Source organism: Eufriesea mexicana, unplaced genomic scaffold (assembly GCF_001483705.2).
Source record: "Eufriesea mexicana isolate 0111107269 unplaced genomic scaffold, ASM148370v2 scaffold757, whole genome shotgun sequence".
In the NCBI taxonomy this organism is placed as follows: domain Eukaryota; kingdom Metazoa; phylum Arthropoda; class Insecta; order Hymenoptera; family Apidae; genus Eufriesea; species Eufriesea mexicana.
The window spans coordinates 1,048,156-1,072,865 of NW_016908927.1; the positions used below are offsets into that span (position 1 = coordinate 1,048,156).

Sequence of the window (24,710 nt, forward strand, 5' to 3'; positions counted from 1 at the left end):
AATATAACACGTATGTATAATAATACATTTTGTTAGATTATTACATGTACTGTTATATTTTTTATCTTTTTTTTGTTATTTTATTTTTCCTTTTCTTTTCCTTCTACCCCTATTTTTTTTCTATTTTTTAATTCAAATCAGATCTAACTACAAGGCTATTAGCAACAGCTGTATTAGACTGTGAAACATATTGTACTATATGTGATTAACCTTTCATTATTTCCACAGGGTGTTACAAAACAGCAAACATCCATAAAATTATTTATAATTATCTTACGTTTATGAAAAACAAAACATAAAATTGTATTTTCACTTTTATAAAAGATGTTCGATGTACCTTTTTACCGACCTTGATGACACAATACTGACATAAATTTTCAAGTAATTCTATTGTGTAATTTTCGTTGATATTTACATTTTTTAGTAATGTAGTAGAAGGACGATTACTTTAGGTTTTTTTAAATGAATTTTAACAGATTTTGAATATATTGTTATAGACACTAGCTTCTAGTTAACAGTTAATTTTTTTTTTTTTTCTTTTATTAGTATATAAAAGTAATACTTAAGTTGTCATATATTGTACAATATAATTGTTCGAAGATAAATGAAAGCTTTTTAGAAAGCGACGAGAGTCAACGGTTGGTAATGGACAGGGAAAATAATTAATAGTAGGGGTTTCCTACGTAAGGTAGCACTCACGAGGTTTCTTCTCACAGAAATCTCAAAAAAGCACAATCCCCCTACGTAACAGATTTTACAGACGAGCTTAATCGATTTGTTCTATTCGTTGCAAAACTAGAAAAATAGTCTTACAGTTGTGCACAATCTAGTAAAATTATATTATTCAAATATTCAAATTAAAGTCTCCGTCTAAATGTTGATTACAAACAATTAAGGATTTTAATAACCGATTTCGATAACTAATAATTTCTACACTAAGCTCGGTCATTGCAATTCCAAAGAAAACGTTCCAAATTTTACTATATCTATGAATATTACGAAGATTAGCAATACATGTTACATTTAAAGATCAACCCTGTAGCGTAATTTTTGCACATACCCCGGAAGTATCTTCGCCGGATATGGAGACCCTCTGGAAGTGCGGTACAAAGTCATTTTCTTCAAGTTCGATATCAGTTGGCATAGCAGTGCCGAGTGATACTTCATAATGGCTACGACGTTCTTCCACATCCTGGGCAGCTCTGAAAGAATACTCTAAACATGATTTTTTACTCACGGAAACATAGAAATATCTGAATAGCAATAAAAGAAGTATGTTTATGTAAAGTACATACTAAGTGCAGCTAATATGTAATTAGGATGTAGAATAAGAAGTACATAAAAAAATTTATACGAAAATCAATTTATTTACATGATTAAGAATTAAAGAACGCTACAATTATCGACATGTTTAAACAAAAAATTAATTATATTTTGAAAAGTTGTCGGAGCTCTGCATGTTCGATAAATTTCGTTAAAACGCACTCTTTTTATAACATAAGGATTGTAGTAAATATTACAAAAATTCTTAAATATCATATACTTTATCGATGGTTAATTTCAATGTAGATATCGTAGTACATTTTATTCGAATCGTGGCTCGTGTAATTTTGATAATAATTGTCGAACAAGATATTGCTCGATTTTGACTACGCTAAAGTCAAATCCACTAGTAAAGTGGAATCATATTTCTTGGAATATAAATTTCGACTATTATTTCTCTTAGTCTATCAGAGTTTGTAGAAAGCACGTATCCGTGGAAAGACAAATGTCACTATTATAATTATAGATACATATTTTTATGATTACCGTTTTATTTAATATCGAAATCAATACGTATATGATGTAATGTACACATGATATGATGTAAGAAAGATATTTACTTCAATAGTATTATATTAATAATACTTAAACTTACAAAGTAACATCATGGTAACGATGTAAATTTTAGATGAAACGTATTAACATATATTTTCACTGTTATGTCAAACAAAGGTAATATGCTGTACTTGAATAATTTCTTAATAAACATACTTATGCATACATGCTATTGCGTAAAAAAGGAGAAAAGAAAAGAAAGAAAAATAAAGAAAAGCTAAAAGCATAGCACGAGCAACTTTGATATATAGCTTGATTTACAGATAAAAAGGATAACATTTTAAACAAATTCCATAAAATAAAACGTAAGATAACATAATCATATCATATTATTCGTTATTTAAGATAAATTTTGGTGTACTTAGTTATATGTAAAAATGCAACGACCTTTCTTTACAAGTAATAACTATTTAGAAAAACTTTCAACATAATCAACAGGTTTATCGTATCGTAAATTTCTGTATCGCATTTTATCGTTATCATCATTATCATCATCATTATCGTCGTCATCATCGTCATCGTCATCGTCATCGTCGTCATTATCGCCACCATCACCATCACCGTCACCGTCATCGTCATCGTCATCACCATCACCATCACCATCACCACCACCACCATCATCATCATTATCATCATCATCATCGTCATCATCGCCATCAATTTATATTTTTATCTTTTATTTTTAAGCATGTGACATTTCTTCACATTTTTTTACTTGATAATTTTTTATCTTATCTATACATCAATTTATCAATAAAACGGATAGCATATATAAGATGTGTCATTTAGCGATAGAATTTAAAATACTTCCTCTTCGCTTTTAGTGATACGAAAACATGTTTAGGGTAGAAAATATTTATTACACCGGAGTAAATATTGCAATAAAAGAAATGGATTTTTGAGACTTCGAGACTATCGATGATTAAATTTTTATTGCGACGATTAAACGAGTACATTACGTCGAATTATAGATGATTTTCCGAATTCTCGAATTAACCGATTGAAAGAAAATCTAGCGTAAATACAAAGTTGAAAATCCGAATGCGAAGCTTTATAAAATTTCGAAACTTTTCAAGTTTTCAAAATTCAAAATGTCGATTTAATTTATTAGTAAAATATTTTCTTTAAAAACTGAAATCTTAACGAAACCTTCGCATAAACTCTTATTATCAATTGTTAAACGAAATACAAATAAAACCTTAACGATGTAGAAAAATATTTAATTTAAATTCTTGTTGATAAACACTAACGTTTCGATGCTATCTGGATTGATCTTTTCCTTTTTTTTTGAACACAGTGTTGGATTTCTTAAAAAGTCATTCAAATACAGTTGGCGGATATACGATGAATATCTTTTTTTAATACATATTAATTTTATATTTGTTCTTACCTGGCTTTCAAGAATTTCGAATTACGAGAAAAATTTGAAATCTTTGAAACTCCAAATTTCTTAAAAAAAAATTCCAACACTTAAAACGTGAAGATTATTGCAAGCATTCGGTGAAAGCATACGCATACATATGTATGTATGTATGTATGTATGTATGTATGTATGTATGTGTGTGTGTATATATGTATGTATGTATATACATACATGTTAGTCTCTCACGCCGAGACACTTTTAATATGAATTATATTTTACAATTTCGTTCAAAGATCTATGTACTATACACGGACGAATTAAAATTATTATTCTTCATTGCAATGTTATAATAGCAAACTTTTTTTTGTCATGATATTCCACGACAGTTATTTTCTTCCTTAGATATTTTCTTATATCAGTAAAATTAACGAAGAAATTTTATGTTCTAACGTTAAACAACTTACTCTATTGTATTTCTTAATCTATAAATCTGCGAAAGCTGAAATGGATAAAAAAGAAGAATATATCTATATGTAAGGGACAATATACAAACATATATAGTAAGTACACGTAGCAAAGTAATAAAAATGAACTACCGTACAGCGTTAGCTTTTATCAAATACTTCAGGTTAATTATGTAGGACAAAATCGTGTCTAAGTAACAAATGCGTTGTATAACTTAATGAATTTAACTAACATAGTAATGAACCATTTTCACATTTCTATCAAGACAAATTGAAATTTCATGCTACAGCAATTTTCTTATCGATCGGCCTATGTTATTTAAATCATTCTGAATCTTCGTTTATATTAACTATAAAACAAAGTTTAATAGTTGGCCCGTTTGCAATGGAAAACTATAACGATTAGATATTAATTACTGTTAAACTGAACTGGAACTGAAGAGAAAAAAGAAAAAAAAGAAGGAAAGAAACAGCGTCATTAATCTAATGAGAAAAAAGAAAAAGAAACAGAAAAGGATTAAACACTCGCTAAGATATTTAAATTTATCGAACCTAACAACAACGTTTCTGCTTATATAGGGTATGAGCAATTATGATGAGGGCATTTTAATTTACCTCAAGAGTATCATCCTATTATCCCTGAGCCATCGTTTCGATTCGTTTGCACTAGCGAACATGTTACACGATCCTTTTCGTATTTTACGTCTGTTGCATGCACGCTGACAGCGTCCGAAAAACGAAATGTTTTATAAACAAATGTTCTTTTCTTGTTTTTTTGCTTTAATCCTTTTTTTTTATTTGCAACAAATTCAATACATAAATATTTCCAACGGTACGAGTAAAATATTGCAGAAAATTATTATTATATTTTGTTTGGTTTATTATAACGATTTTGCTTCTAATGCATTTTCAGCTAATCGCCTTTTCTTGGTTTAATATTCGATTTCGATCGCATCAATATCGCGATAACACGTTTCGTCTCCCAAACAAATAGTTTACTATTGTAATTGCGTTATATTGCTGCAGTGGCGAAATATTTCCAACTCGAAATTATGAAATAATATCGAAAATAATTATTAGCTTTTATTTGTTTTCTTACTGGATAAATAGCAACTAAAGCTCGATAGGAAATATCATTTATTAGCACTTATTGCAATAAGTTGTGCGAAATATTTAATTTTAATATTGACAGTTCTTAAATTACTTTATCTATTAAAAACTAAAAAATAAATACCAGTACATTTTCGATATTTATAAATCGTTATACTTATAAATTTGCAATAGAATAAATTTATGCGAATATGACGTACGTGCAGTTTAATTAATTAAGATATAGTACTTTAATCAAGATGTTATTTTTGCGTGATAATAATCATTAGAAAAAGTGGATTTATAATACCGAATTGGGAGGGAGTCGAATAGAGTAGCAATTATATTTGTCATTGTATTCTCCATATGCTGTTGCAATTGCTACTTCTTATGTGTCAAGATTATCGTGAATAAAAAATGTGTTAACGATCAACGGAACAGAAGAACGTAAATTTCCGTAATGACATAAATTTTCTATCAGCATACTACAAGCACTTTTAAACTTCGATAATATTAAATTTACGTTAAACTTTTTCACGAAAGCAAATATTCACAAGGATGATAGCGTGCAAATCTATTAAAGAAGGTTGCGAACTATTGCATCAAATGAAACGTGTCGTCGTTCACAAGAATTCGTTCGACAGTTCATTGTTTCTCGGGATTGGAAGAAGCAAGAGTGAAAGAAAATATGAACATTTGACCATCGAGGAACGTTGAGTTAATTGGTCCTGTTCCATTTCCTTTCACATTCATCGATACATTTCCAACGCGTAATTCGGTGTCATGGCGCAATGAATGCACAGAGTTCGCGAAAGTGAAATTTCTGGCAATCGATACGTTAACTCACATAGCCTGGCCTCGGAAATGCTCTTGACCAGGTCATGAAAGGCTATCGTAAAGCCGACCGGCGGATCATGCGGTCGTCCAATACGAATGCGATATTTCTTGGTGATGGACCGGAAACGAGCTACGTTGCACCCAGTGCATACCGGCGCACACGTTCTACCACTTCGACGTTTGCTCAACTACTGAACGAATGACTGACCGACCGTTAGGGTTATTCGCAAAGAGCAACCCTTTTTCCAACGCCACCGCCGCGCCACCATCGCGTCACCATCGTGCTACCACCTCACCACAGCCGCGCCCCCACCGCGCCGCCGCCGCGCCACTGTCGCGCCACTGTCGCGTAACTTAGCGCTGCGCACCACACCGTTCTATGTATTATGTATATAACTGCAGTATACATATATAATCTATTTTTGCGATGTAACCTGTCGCTGTTTTCCGTCATATTATCCATGTTTTAACTGTCCCTTCAATCTAAACACTTGTACACATTACATGTTTTAAAATCTAGGGTGTCTGCCATAAGAAAAACGTAACAGGCAATCAATTTAAATAAGAAACAGATTTTTAAATATGTCGTAGCTACGCAAATAACAAAATATCGTATTATCGTAATAAATGTATGTATTTTTATAACCATTAAAAGGATTTCAGAATGAATTTGAATTTTTAGAACTTTTTCACGATTCTTCGAAGAATCTTTAAAAAGATTCTTTTTGCACTTGCAACAACGTGATTAAGGAACGATTTCATCTCGATTAACCATTTTAAAGAACTTTTCAAAATATATTGTAACACGTGGCCTCGATATTTGTAGATTGCTTAAAACGGATTAAACTCGATACCAAATTTTAATAGATTAGAAAAATGTTACATGTTCCATTAGCATTAAAAAGTATTACTTTTACTATAAATGTATTTGTGTTACGTCATAAAAAAATAAAATAAAATAAAATAAAAATAAATAAAAATCAATTACTATAAATGCTTATTGAAATTATCCTTTAAGATATCCTTATGATAAATTAAGATTTTAATTATATTTGGAAACCTTGGAGCAACAAAAGTTTCGAAATACGTTATATCTAGTTTGAAGTTTAAAATAATTATTTTCTATATTACATAAAATCCTGAACAAAAAGTATTCTGTTCAAGATTCAAATACTTTTGATCTATATAAATTTCTATAATCATTTCTAAATTATTAACAATAATTATTATGATATATGATGCTAGTTATTATCACATCTTGTATATTATACAACACATACGAATGTTCCGGTTTTAAATATTTATAAAATACTTATCACCGTGTCACATAATATAACATATTTATTTAAAAAAATTTTTGTTCTTTCCAGCTATATAGCAGGAGGATCAACATAAAGTATCACGTAACATCTTAATTATTTGTTTATGCAATTAATAAATTGCAATGGTACAATATTGTAATGTAAACTTTTTTGAAAATTAAAATAATATTTCAATTCCTTTTAAAAATTACTCTAATATTTCAAAATATATTTTGTACGGAATATTTAATTACGAACGAATAAGAGTTTACTGGCATAATTCTGAGAAAAATATAGTATTGTACGATACGAACATCTTTGATTCTCAACAATTAAGAAGACATTGTTAAAAAAAAGTTGTTAGTTCTCGCCGATGTTGTGATGTTTTGATGAATACCTTTTTCAGGCATATGATTCTCAGTTACTACCAGTTTGAACAGTTCTTTTTTATTGATTTATTATACAACTTGCTTTACTATTCGTTAACCTTTACGTGAAGCGTTATTTATTGTCTATTACAATGGTAATTTCTAAATGAATTGGAAAAAATATTTATATACAACCAAGTTTAAAATGATGATTATATCGTTTGTATTCACTTGTATTTACTTTAAAAAATATTAACAAATTTAGTTATAAAAACGCAATACGGAATATTAAAAAAAAGTAAGCTCCTTCTTTGCATGTCGTAAAGAAGAGTAAAGGATTGAAACTTAGAAAATATTGTTGCGACCCACATAATAATTTTTTTTAATCAAATTCATAGTTTTAATTCGACAAAGTTTCCTGTTACTTGCAATAGAATACTTACAAGATAGAGAAATAAAGATTACAATCTCGAATATTTGTAAAAGTACAGAACCAAGAGGAGAAAAAAACTTATACGTGTGTAAGCATTATCTTTCAAAATGAATTAATATTGTACATGTATTATACACGTGTGTGTGCACTTTCTTTTCAAACGTACGCTTTCTTTTCTATATTAAATAACAATAACAAATATATATGTTGATAATATAATCCATTTGTTAAAGTTTTTGTTGAATTTTGTTGCATTTTGAACTATTTCGAAACATCAAAACAAATTTAATTATAACGCCAACAATGAAACAGTGCGTCTCGGCTGGTAGCATTTTATTAAAAATTAAAGAGAGAAAATGCATGAATTTTGAACCATCAAAATTTTGTAGGATTGAAATTTGCTTTTTGATTAGAATTTAGATTTTTCAATTGTTTAATCAAATTATATAGTAAAGCGTTAAATTTGCACAGAGATTGTTCAAAAAATGTTATTGATATTTTCGACTAATGTCGTGGTCAGCAAAAAGAGGTGCATAAATAAAGAGAGAAAACTCACGAATTTTTGTAGCCATCAAAAAGGACTATTTTATTCTTTAATGGCTTATAAAGCCATTAGCTGCTACATTTACAATACATTAAGAGCATTAAAATATAGGGTAGAATTGTTTGTTGACATTTGCCTAGGGTTAAAAGTTTTAAAAAATAAAATATGCATTTTTGAAAAAACTCATATGTTTCGAAAATTGAGGGTAATAAAGCAACTTGATTTACGGATTCGTATTCAAAAGGGTAAGCTCTACAAAAGCTCTATCCAATGGATATTACAAATTTGAGGAAAAGTTAAAATTTGTTGGACAGTGTTATCGATTACTGTTTCGCTGCGTACAGAATAGAAGCTTTTTGTAGAACAATTGTGTCGGTGATCTGTCAAATGTGATTTGTATAAAGATTATTATCGATGGAAAACCCCAAAAAATCAACTTTGAAAAAATTTCTAAATTAATAATTCATTATTATTCGATGCTTTACTTTTTTACGCTTTACACAAGTTGTGAAGTTATATTTTGTAACAGAATTTCAATTTGAAATTATTTTATTTTCGAAATTGTAGGTTGATGAAGATAAAAAAATTATATAGAATATATGTCAATTTTTCATTTCTGCTATGTTAAATTATTTATGCTAGATTAGTTTGCATACGCACCAAGTATGATGCATTGGTACCAAGTATAAAGATGATATTCATTAATTATATAATGAATCTGTTAAATTTGTCGGATTATTGTTAAAAGTTAACAAATTAAGTTCAATAGGGAAATAGAAATTGTGGACAACTGAGCATTTATTTTCAGAATTATCAGCACTCGCATAAAGAAGCATAATACGGAACTAACAACTGTAAAATGGTCAAGAATAGAATTGCATTAGATACATGGCTCTTTGCAGATAATTTCAATTATAGAAAATACTTAAAAAGGGATCATAAATTCCGACGAGCTGTACGTACTGCAATAAAATTTGTCGTTCCAATGAAACAAAAGGTGTAATTACATATCGTTGTTACCTACTATTGTTGTAAGACACGCTAAAATGAAAACGAGGTAAAGATACGATAAATTTCAGCATTAATGGGAAGTTTTAGAGAAAAACGAGTAAAATTTTATAGGAAACGAAAAGACTATATCGTTTTTAGGAAAGGAAGAACTTATCGTAGAATACAGAAACATACAGAAAATAATACGTAATAAAATGAAAATTTTGTACATGAAAAAATCAAATGTATCATCCATAATACAAGGTAGACTACGCAAATATTACAGATCATAACTTCGTTGTTATTGCATTTACGAAAAGATGCCAAAGGAGAAAAATAATTGGGTCGAAGAGTATTACATCTATAGGTGCTTTAGATACTTTTTAGATGTAACAGTGGAAAATGGCAAAAGAACGAGTACAATGTAGTAGAGTACAATACAATAAAGAAACGTTGGAACGTTTGAATAGTTTTAATACATATATTTTTTGAAAAAATTTCAAGAACTAGTCTCTTTTTGTCATTATATTCTAATAGATTTTTACGTAGAATAAAGAAAGAAATCGAACTGTGAGCACCGTTACACTTAATGTTGGAATCCGAATAAAGAAGCTTGTACACCGATTGATGCCTTTAATATATGTATATACTTCGGAACGCTTCTATTTGTAATACGAATTTTACAACGAGGCCATGTCGGAAAATACAATAATGTACTATGAATCGAAGGAGAAGGAACTGACCCCGTACATTTTTTCGGTAGTGCTTATATATACTTAGTTTTTGGAGGGGTGAAGATGACGAATTGGCTGTTTTACTCAAAATAGCAACGAGTAAGCTGTTTTGAACTTTAACGTTGGTCTGCGTTTATCAGCTAGGTCCTTTTAGTGAGTAAGAGTCAACGGATCGTTGGTCATCCAACATTAAAAAAAAATCTAAGAGTCTACGGATATAGTGCTCTTCGAACCAATTATTTTTTCGCTTTAGTACTTTTTTGTAAATGCATTAATAACGGAGTTATAACTTGCAACATTTACGTGGTATACCCTGTATACGTAATACTCTTAAATTACATGTATACATAACCATATACAGCTTTTTAATTATTTATCGTGGTAAATAATTAAACAAGTAAACTAATTTTAATGAAAAAATAAGATCCAATTGATAAAAAAATAGATAACACTGTACTCATAAAGTATTTTTATTCTTAAGAAGAAACATCATTTAGATCAATGACAGAACGTATTTTGCCCTCTTATTGTTAGTATATTTGTCTATTATAATCGAAGACTCGAGCAACTAGATGAAAAAGTGCGCGTGCGCGTGCACGCGTGTAAATATATAGAAAATAGAAGAAAGAAAGGGAGCTTTTTTAAAGAGATTTGAAAACATTTTATCAGTTGCAATGGGCCCACCAAGTAGCGCAGATTATGAGACATACGCGTTTATTTATCTTTTTAATAATAATACTTTTGATATTTCCTTTTAAATACTTTACCTTAATAACTTTTTTACGAATGCGTAAATCGTACGTAATGCGTGATTTTCAAAAATATGTAATATGCGTACTAAGCACACTAGTTGTGACTTCTTAGATTTCTCTAGCAATTTTTATCACATTCACATTACACCTAATTTATATTTGACAGTTAATAAAATGATCATCGTATGATCATCGTATGATCATTTAATGATTCTTACAAGTTCTCAAATTTAAATTTCATTTCATTTTACACAAGAAGACGCTATACGCTTAAAAGTAAACAAATCGTTTTAATATGACATTTATATAAAATCCTTACGAAGTTAAAATAAAATAAGAATTCGATGTTTTTTAACTTATTAGAGTGGTATTTCCTTTTAAACGCTGTCACGCCATTTTAAACTGCTTAACAATAAATAGAAATACGTATCTTAAATAGAATAAATTATATTAATAAAGTAATGTTTCATTTTTTGCGGCTTTTAATGCTTTTTTGGAAACGTTTAGCAGAGACTCGAATTCGAGGATTACTGCGATCGAAGACCATCAGGTAGTATCGGAAAATTATGGAACGTGAAAGTTGAATTTGATGCAACAGTCAATGATATATTAACATAAATGATTTAACAATCACTCGGCGAAGGTTTTATATCTGCGCGTACTTTTGAATAACAAAATAAGATAAGACGAGTATATGGTTGTAGCGTTTTCTAATCACTCGTTAAGAAGTCCAAATTTAAATAGCTATCGAGCAAAGAGGTTATCGATTTGACTACCACACGCGATGCTCGTAACGCTTTATAATATGTCGATATTAGGGAAAAGAGTTTTGCAATGGCCAACAGTAAAATAAACTGTCAATATAAATTATACAAATCCATAAAGAACGCATTCAACACAAACGTAATGCGCCAGAGAATTTAATAATTTCTACATATTTAAATATCGTTGAAATATCTGATGAAAAATTTGATTAATAGAATAGAATTACCAAATGATATTTGATGGATTGATGATTGCGTTAAACGAAAATTACGAATATGCTAACGCTTCGGATTGTTTAAAAAATCTTTCCGTTGATGAAGTTTTGAAAAGCAGTGTATAAATATGTGTCTGCACATTTTGTTTACAATTTTGTTTACAATTAAAGAATAACCTCGCTTCTACATCTCGATGCTGAATTTTCATAAATTTTTAAGAAATCAAGCTGATTTATTAAACTGTTTAACAATCTCATAATATCACGATTCTTGATATTTCCATATACAATATACTATTATTGTATAAATATACAACATTGAAGAAAATTCCATACTTGAATTATTTCCATTATATTCTAGTCTTTAATAAAATTGCTAAAATGTAAGTTGCTTCATTCCAAGAGAAAAATCCAAGCGTGGAGGACTAATTCTTTAAGAGATCATCATTGAAATCAAAGGATATTATATAATATCTTAATATCTTAATGATAGTATTTTGACATTTAAGATATCTTCTATGTAATTTAAGAATAAACAAACGTAAGAATTGCGGTCTCCAAAAAAAATAGAACGATGAGATCATAAGATAGTTTAACGCTAACTAAAATTATAACGAAATGAAGAGAATTCGCGAAATCGCCGTACCGTTACCTTTTGGAAAATCCCCTCATCTTAGGATCATAAGATGACGATATTATTCGTTAAAATTGCAAAATTTTATATACGTTCTTGAAAATTAAAAGTAATACACATGTGCTATCATCTTCACCGGGACTGTATATCCGTATATACAGGGGGCGGGGGGTCCAAGTTCCTTTTTGACAATAACTTAATCTAGAGTCCACGAAAAGAAAAGGATATTGCAGTAACTTTGTCAATAAACATTCTATTATAGAGTTAGTATATTCAATCAGTTTCAACCTATCGACCTTATGTCAACGGATCGTTGAATTCTTTAAACCGTAGTCATTAGAGAAACTAATTAAGTCCTAAGAACTTTGATCATCTTCTGCCTATCAAAAATGACTTAGCTTCAGTTCTTATGGTGAAAGAACATAGAAATACTAGGAGGTATTTGTCCACAATCTCATTTTCTTACTTTCTGATACTATACTCTGAACGCTTTCGTAGTTCATTTATCTCTGCAAATGATATCTCTGTTGTAAATTTCGTAACAGGAGATATATGCCTCATTTAATATAACTCCATGTGTATTATCGAATTACGGCTGTCCAATATTACCACTACGGATGTTCCTCCTCCCTATGCAGATAGTAAGTGTAAAAAATACATTAAGAATCTTGAAACGTCAACCTTGGCTGTATTTAGCTATATTTGTCTAATCGAATATTCTTCTCTTTTTAAAATTAAAACAGATAACTGTTACCAAATTCAGTCGTATATCGATCTAGAAATTTTATTTTAATTATCCAACGACCTAAACAATAAATAGATAAAGTGTAAAGACAATAAGAACAAGAGTCCTTATAAGTAAATGTCTTCATTGGATCAATTTTCCACTAACCTTAGTTACTATGTTTTTATTTACAGTAATCAACGTTAACTATTATTTTTATATATCACGGTTAATTAATATATCTGTGTATGACTAGGTAAAACAGAAACAATGACAAAATACTATGTCGTATATTTTCGATAAAGTAAAGGTAATGAAATATTTGAGGAAAATGATTTGAAATATGTATCTATATTAAATAGTGAATTAAGCTTTATCGAAGAATTTTAAGTGTTAAAAGAGAGGAAAAAAGAAAGGAAGAAAAAGAAAAGAATACATTTATCATTTAGTAATAATTATTGAAATCTTCCTTAAAGCTTTTTTAACTTAAAATTCGGATCGGAAAAATATATTTAGGGCTGTTTAAAAGGAGTGTGCTTTATAGGTATACAATAGGTATAGTGTTAAAAAAAAAAATGTTCAAAACTTTAAGGGCTATTACTCATCGAGAGGAGTAAAAAATGTTTAGATAACAGGAATCCTAAAGTCAATCTTTTCGGCGAAAAATCGACGATTTTTATTCGATACCGTGAGTGAGTTGCTCTACAAAAAGTTGAATTTAAACAAAGAAAATGATTCAGGAGAATGTTTAAGATCAATTTTAATCAACGTAAAATTAATACCAATGTCGTTAAAGATTACACCTTCGCTATGCAAATTTACTACTTTACTACTTTGTTATGATCATAGTAAACTTTCGACGTGTGGCATTCTTCTGTTAAAATGCAAAACTCACATTTGTGAATCATCGTCATTTATTATACATTTCTATTTGTCTCGTAATTCCGCCACATTATTTATGAGTAATAAATAAATTGTGGTTTTTAAGCATCCCTACAGAAAGATTGACTTTAGGATCTATGTTATTTAAAGATTTTTTATTCCTCTCGATGAGTACTATAAACCCTTAAAGTCACCCTGTATTTAGTATCTACGTTAATCGCAGGTTGATATCGAAGTTTATCTTTCAAGTACTATCAAAGATCGATCGAGAAAATTTTAAGAGACTCTTCTATTATAGATAATGTACCAAGATCCAAGTAAGAATACATGTAACTATCTTTTTTCCTTCGTTATGAGTTATTTAATGATTAATCTTTAAGATGAATTACATTTTTGTAATCAAAGAATACAATCTATCTGTTATTCTGCCTGATGTTTATAGCGATATAATAGTATTAACCAATAAAGTAGTGTGAATTTACGAGTCCAATAATTTTGATGTCTTTGAAAAAATATGGATTAATTGATATGGAAAAATTGAAAGCAAGAAAACTTTCCCAGAGAAGCGAGGGCGTGGATGGAGGAATTCCTTTTCTACAATTTCAGTTGTCCTCGTATCGAAGTTTAGTTTAGTTTCGATAACGGGAAGGTATTTCGAAGAAGGTTGATTCAAAAATGTGATCGAAGAAACAAAAAGACATGTTAAGTCACTGTTTTTGAAATAAACAAAAGATTATTAACTGTATTAATTATTATCACGTTGTCTGTTATTAGTCTCTTATTAACAATTCGTTACATTATACAAATTATCAGAGAGAAATTTAATAATGTTTCCTTAAAATATTTCTTTCCTATTTAAAATATCGAATATTTTGTGACCGCAGAACAATATCATGAGTAGTAGTAGTAGTAATAGTATCAGTATCATAATGGAAGAAATAAAATTAGTTCTTGGAAGGTTTGACTCGCGAATTTTCTGTTTAAACGTTTGCGGAAAATCCAAACGACATTGAAGCAATATACTACCGATGTAAAGTCAGACAATTCTGTAAATTCGCAAGTATCGCATGCTGATGATCTCACTGTTGATAATTTCTATGATTACCAGTGGGTGAAGAAGATAGCAAATCTTACGAGAAACATTTACGGGAAAAATTTTATCAAAATTTCAAACGATAAATGAATAAATAACCTTTTATTACTGTGATAGAAAATTTGATTTAAAACTTTATTTGAAACTTGAGACTAAATTTACTATGATCATATAATCGATTTTATGTATATGTATATATATATGTCTTTAAACATGACGCCACATATCTAAACTCATCCACGTAATCAGCAAGCAGCACGTTTTAATGATTTTTGCGACAGAGACTCTTCAGCTTTGCTACCAGTCCTTGATACATCGGTTGCACAAGACAAGTTACATATGACAGTAAATATTGAATCGTGCATATATCGTTACATATGTAGATCAATTAAATTCATTCACATAGCATGCGATAGCGTGTTGTTTAACGGCAATAAGACTACTCGTCCAGTCCTTTCTACTTCTTCTTAATGTATTTTTTGCTCTTGTAAGAAAATCGGAAAAATAATATTCTTTAAAAACAACTATATCCATTCATTCGCTTTTCTGAAAATCACTAAATTACAGGTAAGTTGGAAACATTTTTGAAATATCGTGTATGTTTTGACTGCACAATCATGGTTAAAGGAAATTTATGCATTCTGGAAACATTATAACAAAAACCGTAATAATAATAATTCTGTTTTTAATGATGTTATAGCCAGGAGCAGATGTTTCTTTATTTGAAATCAATGATTTTCTTCTTGGATATTCGGCGTTCAAATTCCATGTCATTTTTTGAAATTCCGCAACCAACCGTACTACTAGCTTAAATCTTTTATTTGTGGTTAATTTTTCATTTAATTCGTTTCATTCGTTTCTTTCGTTTCATTCGTTTCATTCGTTTCATTCGTTTCATTCGTTTAATTCGTTTAATAAAGCTTTCACACAGAGAATCAGTCCACTGCTAATAGGCACTCCGAGACGCGTTGCCGTTGAAACCATACATAAGTACTATACAGCAGTGTCTAAAGTAGGGTTTTCCGCTACTGACATGATTTCCTTTATACTTTCACATTTCTCATTTATTGCCACTTTATTTACCTATGCCATTATTTATTTATTTTAGATTCGCCTTTTTCTAATGTTGCATACCGTTAATTTTTCAATATTAAACGTAGGTAGAGAAACAGCTGTTGCATCACTTTTCAATCTCTTCAAGATTTTAACTTTTGCCGAAAAGGAAAATACATTTCTTTTACGATGTGGACTTTCACTGTTAAAAGTATATATTCTTATATTCACATTACATATTAATTCTTATAAAATATTCACAGAAATAAATTGAATATATATTTCTTCCGAATTCTGCTCCTCGACCGAAGCATTCACGATAACAAAATTAAAACGCGAGCAAAGGTAAATGTGATGAACGTATTTTTTATGCGTTCGCAAATGTATGTATAAACCAAAATATTCACAGAATTGGAGTGATATTCGGGAGTACTTCGGATAATAGGAACTCGTTGTCGGCAAAAGTAATAAAACGGTATATCTTGGTAAGAAAAAAATATAATTGTAAATTAAATTTAATTTCAAAGACGAGAATTAGTATTGTACGATGTTGTTACCAAAGATTTTAGAAAAAATTCTTTATTAAATCTATTAAACCTAACATGACACTGTCATTGATTTGCTTTCTCATAGAAATTTTTCTATGGAATTTTTCTATGGAATTCTTCCATGAACGGGTCAAATTTATAGGTAAAAATGTAAACTGCTTAATTTTTCTCGATTTACTAAGAAAGTCAATCTTGATACAGTAGATACGCATGTGAAATTCATAAACATTGCAATAATTTTAAGAAGAACTGAAGACTTCGAAGTATGTTATTATTATTCTGTTATTGTTTCTGTTATTATGTTACACCTTTTGTTTTCTTTAGTTAATTAAAATATCGATAAAATTAAGTGAAATATACATATGTATCTGGTGGATATTTTCCATTTTCAAAGAAAATAAATAAAAATAGATGGATTATTTCCACTTTTCTCATTATCATAATTATTTAGCTATTGAAAAAAGTAAGTACGTAGTAAAGAAAATTTTACTTTCCGTAATTTTCATCCAAACTTCTTAAAAATAGTGTCAATGCACTGTTGGAGTACTTGCGATTAAAACAAGCTCAAAAGCCATATAAATCAGACTATTTTGTTATGTTATTGCGTATTATTTCACTATCTAATTACTATAATTAAATTAAGCTAGCTAATTATTAGAATTAAAATTAGTCATTTAACCAGGAGAATCGCAATGGATGCACTTACACTCTTTTTACACAGATAACATAAATATTGGGAAAAATAAAACTTTTCTAGTGTATCAAATTATATAAATATCTAAATATACGTGATTTGAACGTCACTGGATGACCTCGAACAACCTCGAAAAATCAAATATTATAGACGAATGAATTTGTCTGACAATGATCTATACGCCTATACAAAATGGTATTGGATGTCCAACGACCCGTTGACTCTTATTCTTAGGCACTAAAAGGACTTGGCCGATAAACGTAAATAGGCCAACACCAGAGTTCAAAACATCTCACTCCTACTTTCTTCACTTTCTACTTTCACTAAGGGCCAATGGTCATCATCCCTCCAAAAAGTAAGAATATATAAGCACTTCTGAAAATTGTACAGGGTTAGTTCCTTCTCCGCCGATTCATAGAACATAAATGTATTCTCCAACGTAGCCTTGTTGTAAAACTCGTATTGTATATAGAGAAACATTCCGAAATATATTGAAAAGACTAATCGGTCTATAATGTTCTTCGTCCGAGTTCTAACAATGGAATTATCTAACAAATGTTATTATTAAATTATTATTTAAACTAGTGACTGCAGATGATCCCATAGAACAAAATCAAGTGATAACAAATTTGGGGATCATAACGACCAAGCAATAGGACCATAAGTGCCCAACCAATATTCTCCAAACTACGTGGCCCGTCCGTAAAGTGATAAGCTAATTCTAAGCTATCATAAGTTCTAGTAATACAACATTTACTCGAGGTTCCTGATGTGAACGTAAATTCAAGCCTTAATAATAAGGCTTTAATAATAATGAGTTATTATCACCCATTCGTGTTGATTGTCATTTTTTGTTGCAATTTTCATATGCGTAGATACGGGGTATAAAATATAAAGTACCATTTAAAAAAACGAATTTGACCTTCATTATTTTTTTTTTTTTTTTTTCTCTTTTTTAGGAATTATATAAAACACAGAAAGCACAGTAACGTCTGTTAAAAACAGTTTTTTGCCAGATTATCGCAAGTACTTGAAAACTCGTGCCTAACGATCCGTGAGACGCCTTGTACATCTATCTAACTATAAGTAGAAACACATACAATTTCGCGAGAAGAAAGCGCAAAGATCAGTTTGATATCTCGAAAGCGCGATCACTTATATGTACTGAAGATTTGTGAAGAGCATAAAATGTTTTCTCCAGAATAATGTAAGTTCTACTTGCAATATTTTTTGAAACCACCTATAATTTGAGAAATAATTGCAATTAAAGATTAAAACGATTAAAGACTGTCGATCGAATTAGTAAATATTTATCGAACGTATTCAGTCTAAATAATTCATAATTAGAAGAAAAAGCGTTAAATAGTAAAGTTATTTGATCAGTTATGCTTGAGAAACTACGATGGAAAAATTCATTGATTGACTATACTTGAAAAATAGAAGAATAATGTTGTGGAATAATTAAACAATTTGAATAATGTTTTAAAGTAAATAAATTAAGTAGACTTTGTAGATACAAGTTAGTAATTTGTACACTGTAAAGATTATTTAATCTTTATGAACATAGGATACGCTATATTAGAAAACGTTATAAAACATTTTGCGATATTTTATTTTACACATATCGTATACGTATATTTAATAAGCGTAATAAAGCGATATATGCAAAATAATATCATGCAACAAATCTGATAAGATAATATTTTTCTCTTTAAATATCCATTTCTTTGCTTTCCAATCGTATTTGTACATCTGTTTAATGTTCACGTATTGTAGTATCAATCCTTCTATATCTTATCTATAATATGTACTTCTGCTTCTACGAACTAACAGATAACTAAGCGATAAATTCGCTATAATCAAAATTTGAAACACCAGTAAAATTTTTATAAGTACAATTTTAAATATTATATATTATATATACATATTATACATATTACAATATATATATATATATATATATAATGTATGAGGTCATCGCCTGAATGACAGTATCCTTTGTGTGGGTGTGAATGTAGAGTGCATGTGAACGCTTGAGCCGTTACTCGAAAACAAGTAACAATAAACAGCGGCCTCAGGTTCGGCTCGAGCGTTCAAGCTGATATCTGGATACCTCTGCATGCGGAAAACCGTATGAACGGAATATTTACGGCAGTGCCGAATGCAAGTGAAGAGTGAAAAGTCTAGGAATGCGTTCAAGTGTTAAGGATACGTGACCCACCGAGGGCGGAGCTACGAGTTGTGCGTGAGAAATGCGTGATTGAGAAAGAAAGCGCGAATATGAAAGAAAACAGAGTATAGAGAGCATAGAGAGCAGAGTGTTAGAAGAGAGAGTCAGTTGCGAATCAGCGAGAGTTTAGCGTTTAGCGTTGAGAACATAGTTTTAATAAATTACTTTTCTATTTTTAAACTACTGTTAGATGACTGTTTAGTCATCTATAGGTGTTTATCTATGTACATTAGATAAACTCCAAACTGACTAACTTTCCTTTTTTATCCCTTACTCATCCTTATCGCTCTATTTCTCACTCCAACTCTGACCTTTCTTGCATTATCTCCTCTTAACTTTCGATCTGTAGACAATCCCTACTTATTTCCTAATTCTCGTATAAATATTGCCAATCGTCCCAAAAAGAGGCATTCTTGTGCTAATAGTCAGTGTGGAGTGACACTGTTAACATATACGTAAGTACACACTGGTACGTACTCGGAAGCGTCGTTCCTCCCAAAGTTCGCATGTAAGTTTGTAACGAAAATAAAGACTTACTTGGAATACAACGCTACGTCTATTCTATTACCCACCCCACCCAATATTCCTACAATTATATATATATTATTATATGTATATATTTCTAATAAGATAAAAATATCTTATTACATTATCTGTTTCGTACTACACGTTCTCTATTACGCATGACGCATAAAAATTACACCAAGATTGATACTTGTATGAGATGTATGATAATGAGATTTAATGTAAATGAAAATAAATTAGTAAAAATAAATCATTTGTATCGCTATTAGTTTAAATGTGAATAAGTATGTTAATATTTAATTTGACATTAAAGTACATAGCAAGTAGATATTTCAATCAATCGTTATTTTTAACGGTTAATAACGTCTAATAAAATTTATAAAAAATGTAGAAAGAAAAAAGAATTAGAATGCAATCCGTAGATAAAAAGCAATATCTTAATGACAAATGAGATGAAAAGTTAAATATGTACACGAGCAACACGAAAATAAATAGATAAGTCGGAAAAAAATGAAATATTTTGTAATAAATCGTGACATACTAACTATACTAAAACATAAACTAATTGTAGGAGTACATTACATAATACTTTTTACTCTTTAAAGTGATAGTCTCATCTTTGCAAACATAACGAGAATCGCCTATTTCTTTTTCAACATATAATGTGAAAAAAATATATTTTCTCATTTCAAAATATTGGTTCTTAAGTCTAGCTCCACATTTGCTGATATATAAAACACAGAGTAATGACACAGAAAAAGAATCTTGTATGGTTATTTAGATGGATTGTAGAGAAAATGGTTAAGGATTTTCGAGTAATCGTTTCTTTTAACCTAAACATTACGTATGTATATAACCTATAAAAATATATAATGTGAAATGATATTATTAAATATATGTAACTTAGGTAGAAAGGTAGAAAGGTAGAAAGGTATAAACGGCATTACTTACTGTATATAATCATTTAATTGCCTCTGAATCAAAAGCTTCTTCTCGATCTGTTCAATTGGAAATTGTGGAACTTCGTAGGGGGCAGAAATTTCATTAGGCAATTCATGCGGCGCGAGTCTCAAGGAGGTTCCACCACCTGTACCTCCTGTTCCACCACCTTCCAGACGATAAACTGGACTTTCACTCCCTGTAACGAAACGTACGATCACTTCAACATACATCTCCGTCGAGATATTATATTTCAAAGAGGAACGCTTTAGATTTCGTTAACGATCTCGCCCAATGCGAGATATAAATGTACAAACTGTAAATTAATTTTTACAATGTAATTTATCGTTATGAATTACAACACGTTCACTGTAGCTATGAATCCCTGAATGTAAGAATAGAACAAGTACGTGTACACATTGCATCCGGAAAATTACCATCATTTTTTGCCTGTCCCGTTTTCTGCAACCATTCCGTAACAGAATTTCTTTTATATCCAGTCAAGTAGTCGTTTTCGTTACCCAACACCATTGTACGGATTGTTCTGTTTGTGTAAAAAGATTTTTTAGAACTTATGTTTAAATCCGAAGGTCGTCCATCATAGTTGCATTTTGTTAGAGCGAACGTGAACGATAATAATTAAAAATGATTGTCTCTATATTTCGAATAATTCGATGGAATTAACTTGGATGTTAAAAAAAGGTGATAAAGGGGAAATAAGTTAACGGATAAAAATGAACAGGTTAAAAAAAAATAAGAAAAAAGAAAGTAGATTCAATCTGTTTAAGGTAATATTATCTTCCTAAGAAGAATTTACAATAAACTCCATAAACGAAATAAGAGACTGCTGTACCGTGACGAACAAGAGAACACACGTATATCTCGCAATTCACGACTATTGCGAAATAAAGGATACGAAGATTCAGATTAGTTAGGTCCGTTGCATGCATAACATCATAGAAGTATATATTAAATATAAAAAGTCAATTTGTCGATGTCAAAACATTAAATATAAGAAGAAAAACAATTTATTGATCTCGGTTTTGTAGCATTACAAATTTGGTTAAACACCTGTCAATCTCGTAAAGCTGAAATTTTTTACATAAAAAATGATGTTGGTCGATGTAAAAATCCAGATTTCAAATCTATTTAAATAAAAACAAAAAATCCTTTTAAATAATTTCTATACTGTAAAATCGATATAATTATACATGGATTATATTTCCTTCCCTATTTGTACGTTCCATTATTTAATTATGAAGGTATTTGTACGAAATATATAAAAATAAGGAATGAAGTCATACTCGAAATAGAAACAATGCAACGCGTTCAAAAATGACTGACAAGTGAGAAACATATTGGCATCGTTGCATTAATCTATGACTCGATAATCTGTGACGTTTAACAGAATCTAAAGAATAAAGAAACAATTCGATTATATTGTGTATCATTTTGCAAATATAAAAAGAAAACTATTCTGCTATGCTTATTTGTTCGATCTTATGATTTCCTGGAAGTATAGTAAAATAGATTTTTTAAATATTTATTATCTAGAATTCAATTCGATACTAAAGTTAATCATAAAAATGATTAACAATGTTCCAAAACGTATAATTTTATATATACAGTGCGTGTGATTTATTTAAAAATATGTAAATACGTAAATATGCCGGCGACACGTCAGATTTGAAATTTAATATCCCGACTTTCGCTAGTGCGAAATAATACATGGCTATAGGTAGAAATATGAAAATGTGTTAATATCAACTATAAAGAAACACACACAAAGTAACAAAAAATATGGGCTCCGATATGTTCGATATGATGCCTGTGTGTAAACAAGTGCTATAAACGTTTACACAATTCGGTAATTTTATAACTTTCCACTAAACGAAACGACACTGTTAGCATCTTCTTGATGTAAGATTAATGATAGCAACGATGCTTTCTCATTATATATAAAAAAATATAGCATTCCATTAAAAAAAAAAGAAATAACTTGATCCTGATCTTATCTCATCCACCACTTCCCTCATTTTTAAATATAGAAAAAGACATTTATGCCATATTATATCTCTCTTCGTATCAAACAATTCTTTTTTCTATCTTTCGTCATTTCGGAGATATTCCACCGAGGCTAAATAAAACAGACACTCTATAATATTTTAACTCTGTAATTAACCAATTACAACAAAAGTAAACAACTCAGTATACTAATGGACTCGAGTCTTCTTAATTCTTAAAATATATTTGTTTTATCGTTTTATTTATAAAATTTCTTTGATTTCTTAGAGAAACAACATATGTTTATACATGTATGTACATACATACAGTATACTATAGATATACATATAATGAAACTTATTTTAATCTAGATACAAAATTGTTCATTTTCTCAGAGACGAGATTCAACGGTCTAATCTGCATTTTCGATTCGATGAAATTATATGTACTGTGTCCCTTGACCTACGTCAAACACGATATGCGGTACTTATAAATATGGAAAATAACACAAGCCGAAAGGTAACTTGTTACTTGTTAAGGCACTTGTTAAGTACGGAGAACTTTTTTCTCTTGTGTTGCCTGTCAGCTGGTATAGACAAGTAATTTGCAACTACATACTATTTCTGAGAGTCATAACAAACTGTCTGTTTATGCTAACAAGAATGTGACGACCGAAAGACATTTCATTTTTTGCGCAGCACAATTCCTCATTTAGGTTAATTATTAAGAGCTATTACGTTAACCGTTTTCGGTCTATAAATAAAACTTCTCCTATATATAGATAGATAAATAGATAGATAGATAGATAGATAGATAGATAGATAGATAGATAGATAGATAGATAGATAGATAGATAGATAGATAGATAGATAGATAAATAGATAGATAGATTCACTGATTCCGGTTATCGAAGAGAACGTCTGGTCGCATGAATCACCGGTAATTTGATTCGGGTAGTACCCAAAATCTAGGAATTACATAGACAAATGCCAAAAATACGTTACTTGACGCATCGTATAAATAGATGGTTGGTTTTCCATACATAATGCGATTACACATAAGATAAATATGAAAAATATGAAAAATATGAAAAAGACAAATCAAACCACGCTAAAAATCTTAACAAAACAGAATCACGTGTGAAAGAAATTGTATTCGTACACATATACGTTTTAAATCTTCGAACAATTATGTTCAAAAAACCATATACGATGAATATTAATTCAAGTAACATTTAATATCGAGGTAAAAGAAAGTAACGGAAAAGAAAAAAAGAGTAAGAAGAAGAAAAAGAACTTTTTGATTTCGAGCAAATTACGAGGATTTCGCATGTCTAAAAATTTATCGCACGAACGATCGCCACATGAAAAAACCTTAAAAATTGTTGATAAATAGGTACCACACTCTTCCCGTTTCGAGACACTTAACCACCGATACGACTTTCGACCACTGATACGATTACGATACCACAGAGGAAATTCAAATATACACTCCCGTTTCGAAAAAGTCTTTCATACATAAAAATATCTGCGTGAAAAACGTGAGAATAACTACGAAATAAACAAGCACTGCTATTTGGTAGTTGAGAGGGCACTGACCACGTTAACTGATCGCGGGTATCGAATACACTGACTGTAGCGTGGAGTTGGCAC

The 24,710-nt window shown here is 29.9% G+C and overlaps 1 protein-coding gene across 1 annotated transcript in view; it reads right to left on the reverse strand.

Annotated features, from left to right (window-relative positions):
- Positions 1–24,561, reverse strand: part of AMPdeam (AMP deaminase) — a 28,421-nt gene extending 3,860 nt beyond the window's left edge. The window contains exons 1-4 of the mRNA XM_017899029.1: positions 24,458–24,561; positions 21,492–21,598; positions 21,067–21,253; positions 1,061–1,202 (exon numbers count right to left, since the gene is read on the reverse strand). Of these exons, the coding sequence (XP_017754518.1) occupies positions 1,061–1,202; positions 21,067–21,253; positions 21,492–21,585 (423 nt within the window). The 5' untranslated portion in view covers positions 21,586–21,598; positions 24,458–24,561. The remainder of the gene's footprint in view (positions 1–1,060; positions 1,203–21,066; positions 21,254–21,491; positions 21,599–24,457) is intronic.
- Positions 24,562–24,710: the final 149 nt, after the last annotated feature.